Raw genomic sequence first — 14,493 nt, forward strand, 5'->3', positions numbered from 1 at the left:
AATGATGCCATTATCACCAAGACCTTTTTTAAAAAGGTTGATAGCAATGGTTATATTAATTTTGCTAGCAATCATTATGAGAAATGGCTACGCAACATTCCCTATAATCAGTACCAAAGGATTAGGAGAAATTGTACTCTGGATAAGGATTTTATTAACCAAGCTTCTATTTTGAGAGGTAGATTTTTAGAAAAGAGATATCCCCCAGCCACAATCAAGAGGGCTTATCAGGCTAATAAGGATCTCAGTCAGTCTGATCTTATTGGTAACATAGGTCCCCTGAGGAAAAATCCCCTGAGGAAAAAAAGGGATGATCAATACAATGACAATTTTCAGGCAAATTTTCTCACTACATTTAGTTGTGATGGGGAATTGGTTAAGAAGATTCTAAAGAAACATTGGCCCATATTACTCAATGATCCCTATCTCAAGGAAGTATTGCCGTTACACCCGGGTATCACATTCCGCAGAGCTTCCAACTTGAGGAACCAACTGGCCCCCAGCAGACTTAGAAACCATTTTTATCCAGCTATTAATAATAATAATAACATAGGAGTTTTTAGATGTGGGACTAAGAATTGTATGTGTTGCAATAATATTCAACATGGAAGGGTGTTTTTTGGCCCTACCCCGGATGACACAGACTGTACGATAAAGGGACGCCTCACCTGCCAGTCTGATTTTGTTATTTATCTAATCGAATGTGACTGCGGTAAAAATTATATAGGGAGGACTACACAATCGTTGCACAATCGCATAAACTCCCATAGACACAACATTAAGGTGGGCTTTATGCTCCATGGCCTGTCACGACACACCACCTTAATACATGGGAAGAAAATAAAACTCAAAGTTACTCCTATCGAACAAATACCCCCACATGTTCCTGATAGAATGAGGGTACTGAACAGAAAAGAGACTTTCTGGATCTATAGACTCAACACGCTCAAACCACGGGGCCTCAATGAGATTACAGATTTGTTTCATTGATTGGGATACATTCGGATTTATTTTTATTTATTATAACATAGGTTTTTTTTATTATTATATTTATATATGTATTTTATCCATGTATATTCTTTTAATTATTCCCTATTTATGATTGACAGTGCATAGGTTGTTTTATTGTGGATTATATTTGCTATTATGTCATTTTAATTTATTTATATTCCGTGTCTGTGAACACCATTTGTATCGGTATTTGTAGGTTTGCTCTTAGCTCTGGCCCCTTGGACTAGCGGTATTGCCCGTGGTCGGGTCCAACATAGGAGCAACATGCATATATATATATATATACTTTTTGTCGGAAGGTTCATGCCCACTGATACGGGCTTAATGTGGGACACGATTGTTTGTCAAGATTTATTAATGTTGGTTTCCTATATACACTTTGTCTTTCACTCTACTCAAATGGTTTAGCCGTATGGGCGTTTTTTACTATAGTATTAACACTGGGTCACTGATTTAGAAGAGACGCATGCGCTCTGTTTTAATTCCCACGGTCTTGAACTTCTTTGACCTGCTAGCTCTCGGACGCAGGCGCACTGGCTCTTTTTCCCACGCTATTGAACTCCCGTGAACTGTAGCCGATGGGAAGCTGCCAACAGGGGGTTTCACCTGTCACTTGCTCGGCCGCTTCTATAGTATACATTCACAGCCTGTCAAAGGTTTCTTAGTCCCTATTTCACACTTTTTTACTGGTTGATAGCACCTTATGGATTATAATGTTTTCACTTATGCCGCGATGGTCACAATGAATCGTGAGGGTTTTTTCATGTCCTGTTCTGTTTTTTGCTTATATCGTGGGGGTTCTAACCCCTAGTTTCATGAGTGATACAGATCATCATCACACATATTTAACACACATTTTTATTTACACATCATTCTTTTATCGGTTTTTTATTCCATCTTTTAACGCAGTTTCTTCATATATTCTGGGTTGACAAAGGTTAAGCTTTGATTATTGTTCTTTTTCACATTGTTGATCTGTAGATATGTTTCATGTTTTTAATATCTTTAATGTTTTTTGCACACAGTGGTTTTTGATTAGTATATGCAAATGTTTATATGACGTCATGTTTTTTGATGCAACGTGTTCTTCCCGCTCGTTTTTTTCATGAGGGATGGTCCCTGTGACGTCATTGGGGTTATTTAATGTATGTCAGTGGACACCATTTTAGATTTGATGTCTCTTGGTTCTTCACGGTCCTGAGGAAGGGAGCGGGGCTCCTGAAACGCGTAGACCTATGCCAATAAAGATACGTTAATCTTACTGTTCCTGAAGTGATCTGTGGCGCGGCATTATCACCTATCTCTACTGTTCTCTGTTATCTGCCGTCGGGTGGCTGCTGCCTGGATTAATGATTCACATGCTGTCAAAGGGGTTGTGATTTGCACAACTCCATCTGGTGAGTATTCACTCCCCATCCCTCACCCCATATTATTGGGGTAATACCCTATTTGCGCTTCTTTTTCCACAGTTCTATACAGTCCCCACTCTTCCTAACACATGTCCTTACATGGAAAAGGTATATAGACGATGTGTTCGTCATATGGCGAGGCGGAACCGAAACTCTGCACAAGTTCCTAAGTTTTCTAAACTGTTGTATACCCAATGTGACTTTCACCCTCCATCAGGACCCTACTTCCATTCTTTTTTTGGATACTACCGTAATCTTGGATGGTACAGGTACTATTTCCATTGATCTTTATACCAAAGACACTAACAAAAATAGTCTTCTACATTATACTAGTTGCCATCCTCGACATGTAAAGGACTCCCTACCACTTTCACAACACCATAAAATTGCCCGTATTGTGACTGACCCCGATACTCGTATAGCCCGCCATGATGAGATGTCTCGCAAATTTCAAGAAAGGGGCTATCCCCTCCACATCTCCCGACATTCTCCGTTACCCACACGCCATTCTCAGATCAATAAGGAGGTCTCTAGAATTCCATTTGTCTCTACCTACCATCCTTTTAACACACCCATTAGAGACACTATACGTAAATATTGGCCTCTTCTATCGCAATCCTACCCTTCCATTCCTGCTTTCAGTCAACCACCACTCTTTTGCCATAAAAGACCTCAAAATTTAAGGGATTGTTTAGTACGAGCGGACATCGGATCAGCCACACCTATTCCCACTCAACTCACCCTAACAGCACAACGCAGGGGTACCTTCCCCTGCCTGAGCTGTACTCAATGTTCAAACATCACTAAGGGTGACTCCTTCACACATCCCCACTCAGGTCAACGATTCCCCATTAAAGGTTTTTTTACCTGTGAGTCCTCTTTTGTCATTTATTTGATTAAGTGTCCGTGCGGTCTCGGATATGTTGGGGAGACTACCCAGCATAACCGAGACCGTATTAGTAAACATAAATCCACAATTCGCTGCAAACAAACTCTTTTACCCATACCATCTCACTTCATCACTCATAACCATTCCATATCCCAATTACGATTCCAAGTCATAGAACATGTTCCCCCTATCAGGAGAGGGGGTGATAGGATCACTAGGCTTAAGACACGAGAAGCCTATTGGATACATACACTCAAAACTCTGGAACCCTCAGGTCTCAATAGGGAGTATGAGGTTATCTGCTAGGTTTTATCATTCTTTTCATTATTATTTTTATCATTTTATTTTTTTATTTTTTATTATTTTTTATTTTGTTTTATTTCTCCATGCCTCTAATACTTGTTACAACAGCTTTAACAACTGTTCATAATATAAGCACTATCTACTGGAGACCCTTTGTCCCAAGTGATACTCTCCCGAAACCATGATGATGCTTTTAAATGTATATCACATGATTATTTATTTTTCCTTATCCGAGAGATAACCCTTATGTATGTACATGCATATGTTATAATGTTATAATAATATGTCTGCATTTACATTATGTCTGTAATTTCTACCTACTAATATCCTCCTCATTTATATTATGAGAATTCCTGGTATTGTATTCACTATAATGATCCTAATATTTTTCTCTCTCTTCCCCAGATAACCTAGAACACCCTTTCACTGGTCCTATAGCGTGCACACACCTCCTTATGCCTGCAGCACGCTCCACCACTGCCTTGACGTCACTTTGGACTTCACGTTTATGATTAGGAAGGCACCATGTGACCGCACGCCACCCTATGCACTGCGCATGCGTACATTGCGCATCGCTCACCTGCGCTCCCAAGTCTGGAGGGCAGAGCGAGTACGGCGCAATGCGCATGCGCCCTCACGTCATCACCTCCCAGCATTCCCAGACCCGGATGTGACATCAGACGCCATTTAATACATTACCCTTATATACCGGGCTTTTTCACTCTGTCCCTGGGCTCCCACAAAGCGATCCACAGGCGCTTCTAGGTAAGGTCCTCCTATGACTCTGCTGTGATACCTTTTATTCATGTCTTCCTCCTCTTACCTACTTATACTTACATTTTCTTTAGGGCATCGGCTCTTCTTCTGTCTTAACCGTTTCACTGCCATTATAGGTATGTGATCATGGCTCTATATTGTAACTAATCTATTTTTCTATTAATAAGGCTATAATACTGACATGTTTTATTGCAGCCCCCTTTTCCTTATATTCTATTGGGCAGTCAATTTACTGCCTTGACATGGAATACAGACCCATGCTCCAACCTTGAAGTAATTTCTTGTCATACAGCGGTATGTTTTTCTCATTCCCTTTTATCCATAAGGGTTCGCAATTAATCATTTCCACTAATTCCCTTTCAGGTCTATTTCTTTTATAGCGGCAACACATAAATGCCCCAAACACACTGTATACCGTTATCATACATGAGTCACTGCCCATTCATATGATTAGTTGGCTTTACCTCGGTCATCCAACCGTTTCATTGCCATTGTAGGTACGTGATCATTTGTGTCTATAACGTATGTTATCTGATTCACAAGGCTATAATAGTGACATGTTATATTGCAGCCCCCCCTCTCCTATAATTCTTTGGGCAGTCGACCCACTGCTTGATCATGAAAAGCGGACCTATGCTTTAACCCTGAAACAATCACCTGTCATACAGCGGTATGTTTTACTTATCTCCCTTGGTTCACAAGGTTTTACTATTGTTCATTTTCTTTCTCATCGATGTCTATTTCTTTTATTTCTCTTATAGCGACAACACATATGTGCCCCAAGCACACCTTATACCTCTACCATATATGAGCCACTACCTACTCATATAATAAGTTGTTTCACCGGTATGTGTCCTACACTTCATATTTCCCAACTTACCGTTTTTTACATATAATGCCTTCTGAAAATCTTCACAGTTTCTCCATTATCTTCTCCTTCTTCTCTATTAGCCACGTTTTGTACTTACCTATATCCAGCTACTAAAATCCTTTATCTTGGAGACCCAAAGACTCTCGAATGTAAGCTATATCCTGAATATAAGCTATATTTTTCCTAATCATATGTCAATATAGATTATCACATAATGGTGATCACAATTTTCTTTTCCGTTTTAGTCGTCAGTTCCTTATCTCCTAGTGTTGTACATAGGACCTATTTAGTACAACATTAGTACGGGTATGTCTCTCTTCCCCTTCTTTCCTTCTCTCGTTGCTTCTTCTTCTCCTTATACTCCATCTTTTTCCTCTTTTTTTCCTCTTCTTTTCTCAGTTTCCCCTCTTACTCATTTTCACCTTTCCATTCCCCACCCTCTTCCCCCCCCCCCCCTTCTCCCTTCCCTCCCATCGGATGTACATCTGGTTAACACTGTTCCACGTGCACATATTTCACGTCCTAAAACCACATCACTTGTAGAAACTTTGTTGTTATGTTTTTACTTTGAACATGATGTTATTGTAATTATGTTTTCTGTGATCTTGTCTGTTCAAATTTAGTACCTTTTTGTCCCTGGTGAAGGCTCGATTAAGAGCCGAAACGTCGGACTTTAATGCAACTCCCCGTTGTCATGAAAAGACTGTATTACAACTTGCTGTGAAAAAATTTCTTTGAATAAAACTAGAACATACAACAAGAACCATTGACTGCTTTTCTCCTTCCATACTGTGTGCCGGGGTTCTCTATTTGTATACCCCCCATATGTTGACATACTGGGCAAGAGGCTGTGTATTTTTGCACTTCTTATATCACCTTTGGCCAGAAAAAAAATGCGCAACAGGCGGGCCTGGGTCTTTTTGGCCCTCATGTGCCCAGCCGCAGGAACATCATGAGCTAAACGCAATAGTTGGGAGTCGGTATTGTAGAGATACTACAAGCTGATGTACACGGATCCAGGGTTTTTCTCGGCAGGATGCGGACTTTTCCCGATATAAGAGGCCTTTTTCCCATCTATATACCCCCCCTGATTTCCTCTCCCAGGTTGAACAGCCACACTACAGATAAGCTCTTGGGTGGGGTCTGTCCGTTGGGCTTCCCTGAATTCCTTACGATCCATGTCCCCCCAGTCAATGGCCACAGTTGTGATCCGATGAGGAGGCTGAAGATTGAGGAGGAGGGTTCTCCATGAATGGGTTGGTAGAAAGACCTGCACAAGGATGGTGATTGGCTTGACTGCGGGTGATGGCGGTGACAAACTGGCTGGATGGTCCTTGTCCTAGGTCATTTCCAAAAATAACAGGGGTGGGGAAGCCATCCATGAGCCCCACTTCAACCTCTCCTTGGTCAGTTCCCCAGTCCAACTGCACTCGTGCCAGAGGGATGTTCGAGCGCTGGCCCCCAGCAAGGGAGATGGTCACTTGGCGGCCAGGTAAATTATGTTCTGTGGGAACAATATATGGGTTGACCAGGGTAATGGAAGATCCAGTATCTCGAAGTCCCTGAGCCTGTATATCACCGACCTTGACCGTCTGGATGCGGTGATGGAAGTTTGCTGGTGAACGGTGTCAGGCCTGCCATAGGGTGTGGACTGGGTAAACCACTTCCTCAGCTATTGGTCTTTCTCGGGAGCAGCATTCCTCAGGTCCCGTTGGTTCATCTTGGCATAGGTTGACTGGTTCGAAAGGCAGACTGGCTCCGGGCATGGGGCCCCGACTTTGAAGACACTCTTTGGCCATGTGTCCAAGGCACCCACACGTATAACAGTGCCGTGGATTAGACAAGTCGCCCGCCCTGTTGGTAAACCTTTGTCTTATTGGAGCTTCTGTGGTGTAATGCGTTAGTCCAGCACGGGAGTCTGGAGGTCGCTTGGATCCATGGTTGAGGGACCTCCTGGAATCGGTGGGCCTATTGGGCCTCCAGCTTGGTCGTTTGGCAGTAAATTCATCAGCCAATCGCGCTTCTTGCTCTGGAATATCGGGCTTCCTGTCAGCTACCCATTCTCGGATTTACGGGTCCATCTTCAGCAGCTATTCGAGCACCATCACTTTCCAGAGGACAGCAGTCGAGTGGGCAGCCTGACCATCAAGCCAGAGGTTACAGTGGCGTCGGAGTTGACTGCCAAATTTAATGTACAAGACATGCTGGCGAGACATAGTCCAGAACTTAGTGCGATGTCTCTCGGGGATTATGGTAGAAAGGGCCAACAAAGTCTCTTTAATAATTCCGGTAAAATATATCTTCCTGATGAAGAGACCTGAATAGTCTCGAAAGCTTACTATTATTACCATCTTTTCAGTTAGCCATTAAAAGGTATCAACTACTGAGGACTCGCAGTTCTTTTAAACAAACTTTTCTTAATAATTCCGTGATCCAGGCAGTTCTGAGGCCCAAGTGATCGGACAGCCTCCTGGGCCCGGACAGGTAAGCTTATCCACAGGTATTGAGACCCCTCAGCTGTGGGCAACTGGTCCGTACGCATTAGCACCTCAAAGTTTTGCAAGTGTTCATCTACCTTAGTGCTGGAATCATTACTGGCACATCCCTGTATCAAAGATGACTTCCGTGGTGGTGGTCTATCATAGAGGTAGGTGCTGGTGGTAAGGAAATTAGAACTCCCAACACTAATTGCAGAACACCAGCCCTCTCTTCCCTTGAAGCTTCAGGCCCCAATGCAGTTAACTATTCCTTGACTCGGTCTGCGTGGGCTTGGGTTGTTTCCAGACTGTCACTGGATCTAGCATGAGACACACGGTTTAAATCCTCTGATACCACATCGGCGGTGTCCTCATCATCCTCTGCATCATTCTGGGTCTCCCAATGGACCAATTTCCGGATCAAGACCGACCGAGTGTCAGTGTTCCTGTATTCAATCTTTCGCATCTGGCACAGATCCTGTCGCATCCATTTACTGCTGCAGTCGTAACTCTTCTCCAGTCCTTGTCCCATGGCTGAGCTAGTGGGGTTAGACATGGTAGCGTCCGAAACCTGAATGCTTCCCCTATGGCCTGCTTATGTGATTTCCTGGTTGTTGAGCCCTGGACGGTGTCTGCGAACACCAGGCCTTTGCAGGCTGAGTAGTATACAATGCTGCCACAAATTGTGGAGACATGGGGGTCAGTGGGTGCTCTCGGCCGCTGACCCGGCCACGTTTATGAAGACAGCATGGCCCAGGGCTCATCCCAACTGTACACCCGCCTCCGGAACACTACTCAGACAACACAGGACGAGGTAATCACAATATTAAGACTTTATTGGGTCCCCAAACAATAAACGACATATGGCACATAACCAGGAAAACCACAGAATGTAACCGGCAATAGTTTCTCACCCTTCCACTGGCTCACCAGGGATTAGAATGTCCATGCCTCAGAGCTTCCAGGGCTACTTACTCCAAACCAGCAGCACCCCGCTTTCAGCGGGCACCCACCGAGAATGGAATAACGGCAGATTTAGGAAGCTGGAGGAGGACCGCAAAGCCTGTAGTCAGGTGACTGGATTGTCCCAAACTGGATTCCTTCCTTAGGTAGTCCTTGATATCTCAGCCAAATCCTTGCATTCGATGCTCAAGTCCATGTAGTATTATAATCCAGGTTCGGTTATGGCTTGCCAATCGGATCCTAGATTGGTATTATGTAGCAAGAATCTAGCTGGGCAATGAACAGTCCTCCTTCTTCTACTCCTGAGCTCTCCATACAAACCACCAGGGTCTTCACAATCGGTGGATAAGACTGGGCTCTTATTGGCTAGATCTCAAGCCGAATACAAAATATCCCCAGTAGCAATGGTCCCTGGCAGAGACGAGAGAGAGACAGCCAAACCACATCGCATCCAGTAATACAATGGGAGGTTCGCATAATTGATTTGTCTGGGTATCGGACCTTCACTGGCCAAGGAAATGACACGAGTCAACAAGAACGTTAAACACTAGACTCCTAAGAGTCTGGTAGAAACAATGAGGGGCCTATCCCCTACCGATAAACAGACTATCAGCATGTCTCTCTGAATATTAAGAAACTTAACCCATGCTAGGCACTGATAGAATCCATGTTGTCACAGAAGGCACTGGTGCTGCAGGTGCTTTGGGACCCCGTCGATGTCTTCCAAAACTCTGAGGTACCTCTGATGTTTTTTGTAAATGAGGACATGGTAGTACGCATCCTTTAAATCCACGACTGCCATGTAACAAGCACGGTAAAGGAGTTTTACAACAGATTTTATGGTCTCCATTTTGAACCCCTCTGCTTTGATGAACTGGTTCAGAGGTTTTAAGTGGACTATGGTCTTAACAAGGCACATGCACAAGTAGCAAACCTCACACTGTCCACCGAGGCATCTGCTAGAAATGTTGCTGCTTTCTGAATTGTGGGTAGTGCCTCTAGTAGTTGTTCCGTAGGCCATTTATTTTTTATCTGAGAAGATAACTCATCTAGCCAGGATACCATAGCTCGTGCTGTGGATGTCGCCGCTATACTGGGCTTAAAGGACTATGCTGCTGCTTCCCATGTTCCTTTAAGGAACGTGTCAGCCTTTTTGTCCAATGGGTCTTTTAGGGATCCCAATTCCTCAAAGGGGAGGGCCAACCCTTTGGACACTTTGGCTATGGCAGCATCTATCTTGGGGGCCTTTTCCCAGATGTTACATATTCCTTCAGCGAAGATTTATTTCCTTTTTAAAGTTTAGGAGACAGTCACTTTAACAGCTTTCTTATACTCCTTTTTAATCAGTGACAGCAAGTTTTTATGTACCGGAAACAGTTTCTTTTTCCGCTCCTCCAAGTTACCGAACATGGCATCGTGTACAGATTTAGGCTCTTTAGGGGATTCCACTCCTATGGTTGCTCTGAATACTTTTAGGAGTATGTTAGTGTACTTTGCTGAGAAAAATGAGTGGCCATACTCATCTGAGAAGTCTGACTCTGACCTGTTCGAGTGTATTACTTCCCCTGATTCATTCTCAGTGTCAACATCGGATGGCTGTTGCTTGCTTGAGGAGGGACACAGAATAGTTAAGTGATGGGGGTATTCATGCTTTCCTATGTCTATATACAACAGTGTATGGCTTTTTAGAAATCTGTCAGAAAGTGACAAACGGTGTAATGGAAGATGCCCTGAAGATTTCAGCAAAGGACATACATAAGCTGGAAAATGTTGTCAACAGGGGTGGGCTGACCGGTGCTACCGTCTTTTCAATACAAGAACGGCACAGTTTCTTATTCTCTGTCTAACTAATTCTTACACAGAGTGCAGTCCTTATGCTTGGTTTTGGATGTTGCCTTCCTAGCCTACACAAAACAACAAGGCAATATAGGGTAGGCATTCACCCATCCGGCACTACCATGGCAGAAGGCAGTTTCGGGTCCTCTGTGGTGTCCGCCGGCGATGTGGGATTCTCCATGGTATGGAGGTTCCACGTGCGTCCAGGTCCACAGGTTACAGGGTGCCATTAGTCGTATCACTTTAAATATGTTATGCCTGGGGCAGAGTACATGCAGGTCCTCAGATTACTTCCCCCGGAAGTGTTAGGGCACCGCACCCCCTAGCGTGTGACGTCACATCCGTCAGATTACCCGGGACCATGAGTGTACGTTGTAGGCACACCCTACAGCCCCAGCCTCCAGGATAGAGCGGTCGCCGGGATATTACAGCGGTGGGGCCATGTGTGCAGGTACACACTAGATCCACCCCCTCCATCATGGAGCGGATGCCGGAATCCTTTACTGCTACAGGGCCTTATGTGCAGATGCAGACACTCGCTCTGCCCTACTCCTTTTCCCGCCTCTAGCTTGGAGCGGCCGGGATATCTACCACAGAGGGGGGCCATGTGTGCAGGCACAGAAGACCATAGCCGCACTTCCCTGGCCCAGCCTCCAGGATGGACACCAGATCCGATTGCTGTTGCCGTGCGTTCCAGGAAGGAGGCAGCCGCTTCCAGGATATGCTGATAGCGTCCGCATGCCACATCAATCCCCTACCATTCCGTGCGACTGAGCGGGACGCAGGTAAGTGTGGTGAACTTTCCCCAAGCATCACTGTCCGTAAGTATCCTTCTAGGAACAGGAAACACACAGAGGCTGCAGAGAGATGCCACCCTTTTTATCTCTGTAGGTTTCCTGTTCCTGGGGGCAGACACTCATGTACGGTGCTGTCATGGTAAAAGGAAAAATGTGATGTTCCAGGCTGGTTAAGGACTTCTGTGTAAGCTGAATAATTGCAGTTCTGTATACTCTGCCAGGAAAAAGTAGATCATGCTACTGCTACACCATATTTTGATTGTTGCATGCCATGAACTGATTAACTTGATGGATTTTTAACATTTTTCTATTCATACTGCCTTTATACCTGGTCTACATTTTACTGCTGAAGGCTGGATACACAGACTGTCCGGATGCACTTCTAATGTTATTTTTTATTATGTTACATTTATTTGGACTAAGTTTAGTTTTAGAAGAAAAAAATAAATAATTAAAAAATGAAAATCGAAATGAGTCTAGAATGAAAAAAAAACAAAAAACTAAACATCTCAAGATTTTATTTTAGGCAAAAACGCCCAACCCAACTTTAAACAAAAAATTATAACAAGTAGAACAAAATATTAGATTATCAGGTTGTTCAGACATATTTAATTAAGACAAACTTACTGCACTCATATATTTGTTCCAACTTATCCACAGATGGCAAAGAAAAGAACTTGTAACCAGATTTAATACCAACTGCTAAGGATCTGTAAAAAAAAAAAAAAAAATATATATATATATATATAAATAAATTAAAGAAAACATACATTATAGGGCAAAAAAGTAAAACTATTTTATTTTTCAAGGTCATGTCCTGTTCACATTCATAGCACTGATCATGTAGGCAGTTGTGTGGGTAATGCATTCAGTGCCTTCTCAAAAGAGGCTAGATGTGGGGGAAGGGGTCAAGTGATTAACCACAAGACAATAACATATTATGAGCTTCTGATAAAGAAATGGCCTCTGAGGACCTTGAAACGCAGGGGTGCCCCAATTGCCGTTTCGGGCTGCCTGACTGTCTGTTGATATAGACTAAATGTACACTGCCGGTACCCAAACTTATACAAGTGCCGGCCAGCCGCATCCCAGTACATCAATGGAAAAAACTTTATATGAATATGTACAACTATTACCTTATAAACAAAACAAATACCTATATATAAAAAATTCTTTTAGAATGTTTAAAAAAGTGCAAAATTCATGAAGAAATACCAACACGTGAGTTCATTAAAAACTACACATATATGTAACTGAAGATACTGTTCCCTACATATAACTCTCCTTAACTAGGACCTACCTATTTATCTAATATAGAACGTTGAGTGTGTATGTACAGCTCTGGCAAAAATTAAGAGACAAATGCAAAATGTTCAGGTTTTCTGATTTTTCTCTTTATAGGTATATTTTTGAGTAAAATGTAAATTATTATTTTATTCTATAAACTACTGACAATGTCTCCGAATTTCCAAGCAATACATTTTGTATTCATTTTCTGAAAATGAGAAATGGCCAAAATAACAAAAAAATGCAGTGCTTTAAGACCTCAAATAAGGCAAAGAAAACAAGTTCATAATCATTTAGAAACAACAATACTAATGTTTTATCTCAAAAACAGTTCAGAAATCAATATTTTGTGGAATAACCATGATTTTTAAATCACAGCTTTCATGCGTCTTGACATGCTTTTCACCAGTCTTTCACACTGCTTTTGGGTGACCTTATGCCACTACTGGCCAATAGAATGAGGTGTACTCTAGTTGGAATTCAACTGGCACTGGAATCGACATGTAGAGAAGCTGATTTTTATAAAACTGTGCAGTGGTCTCTTCATTTTGTGCCAGAGCCGCGTGCGTACGTGCGTGTGTGTGTGTCCGCTAAAGGAATCCGCAGTGTTACATTTACAATCACGAAATTTTGTATAGCCATCTCATTTGACTCAGGGAAAGTCATACACTATGTTTTGAGGGGAAAATTTAACCCTGCGCTTTACAGTTATTCGACAAAAAAACCTGCTTACACTAAAGTCAATGGAGCTGGGAACGGATCTGTTATTATAGACTCCTATTTTGAAAAGAGAAAGAAACAGAGAGACCCACAAACACACAAAGAAATACACACAAAAGAAACAAATAGCCGCACAAACAGAAACACAAAGAAAGACACACAGATACGGAAAGAGACACTCACAGAAAGAAACACACTGAACGAGAGAGAGACACACACACACACACACACACACACCCCTTAAGAGATACACACATACACACCGAAAGAGACACAGAAAAAGATGTAATCCAAAGGAAACAGGGGTGGGGAGAAAACTCATAGTTAGTTCTGCAGACCCACAGGTGCTCAGACGTGCCTGGCTACCACAAGTCAAATAGAAAAAAGGAAAGACCCAGCACCAAAATTTTCCACAAACAATTCTGTCTTCTTTATTGAGAAATCACATACATGATAAAATCAAATATGTCCCATGATGTGGACCTAATAAGGCCCACGCCTTATGAGTTTCGGGGATGACTCCTAGGCATACACAGATAAATAAAAACAAATCCATTTATAAAACAAACCTAGTACAAAATACCCATGAATGTGATAAGCAATTAACATTTCAAACATTAACCCATTTGTAAACACACCCCAATACCGAATTCTATAAAGTCGCACTATTTGTATACCTAAAAAGATGTCTAATGATCAGAGTAAGAAATTCAACAGATTAAAATACATATTTTCCCAAGAATGAGGCAGATCACATAATATGCACCCATAAACATTTCTCCTGCCTGTATACCATACATGTTTTTATATACATATAATTTTATCATTAAATCATTTTGTCTTTTTCGCCCCCTCTCTGAACATAAAATGTGCATATATCCCTCTACTATACTCAATAGCAAATATTCCTAAATAACATGTCTATTTGAAACTTAAAATAAGCAAAAAAAAAATATCCATGTGTGAATGATGCACAAAATGAATGATATCCAAATTCTTTCTTATGCATACAGTGGGTATGAAAAGTATTCAGACCCCTTTAAATTTTTCACTGTTTCATTGCAGCCATTTTGTAAATTCAAAAAAGTTCATTTTTTCTCATTAATGTACACTTCGCTCCCCATCTTGACAGAAAAAAAATGAAATGTAGATA

The 14,493-nt window shown here is 42.3% G+C and overlaps 1 protein-coding gene across 2 annotated transcripts in view; it reads right to left on the reverse strand.

Annotated features, from left to right (window-relative positions):
- WIPI2 (WD repeat domain, phosphoinositide interacting 2) overlaps positions 1–14,493 on the reverse strand; it is a 738,254-nt gene that overhangs the window by 615,697 nt on the left and 108,064 nt on the right. For both annotated transcript variants that reach the window (XM_075319053.1, XM_075319052.1), the window contains exon 2: positions 11,961–12,043. In XM_075319053.1, the coding sequence (XP_075175168.1) occupies positions 11,961–12,043 (83 nt within the window). The remainder of the gene's footprint in view (positions 1–11,960; positions 12,044–14,493) is intronic.

The sequence above is a fragment of the Anomaloglossus baeobatrachus genome, chromosome 7 (genome assembly GCF_048569485.1).
Source record: "Anomaloglossus baeobatrachus isolate aAnoBae1 chromosome 7, aAnoBae1.hap1, whole genome shotgun sequence".
In the NCBI taxonomy this organism is placed as follows: domain Eukaryota; kingdom Metazoa; phylum Chordata; class Amphibia; order Anura; family Aromobatidae; genus Anomaloglossus; species Anomaloglossus baeobatrachus.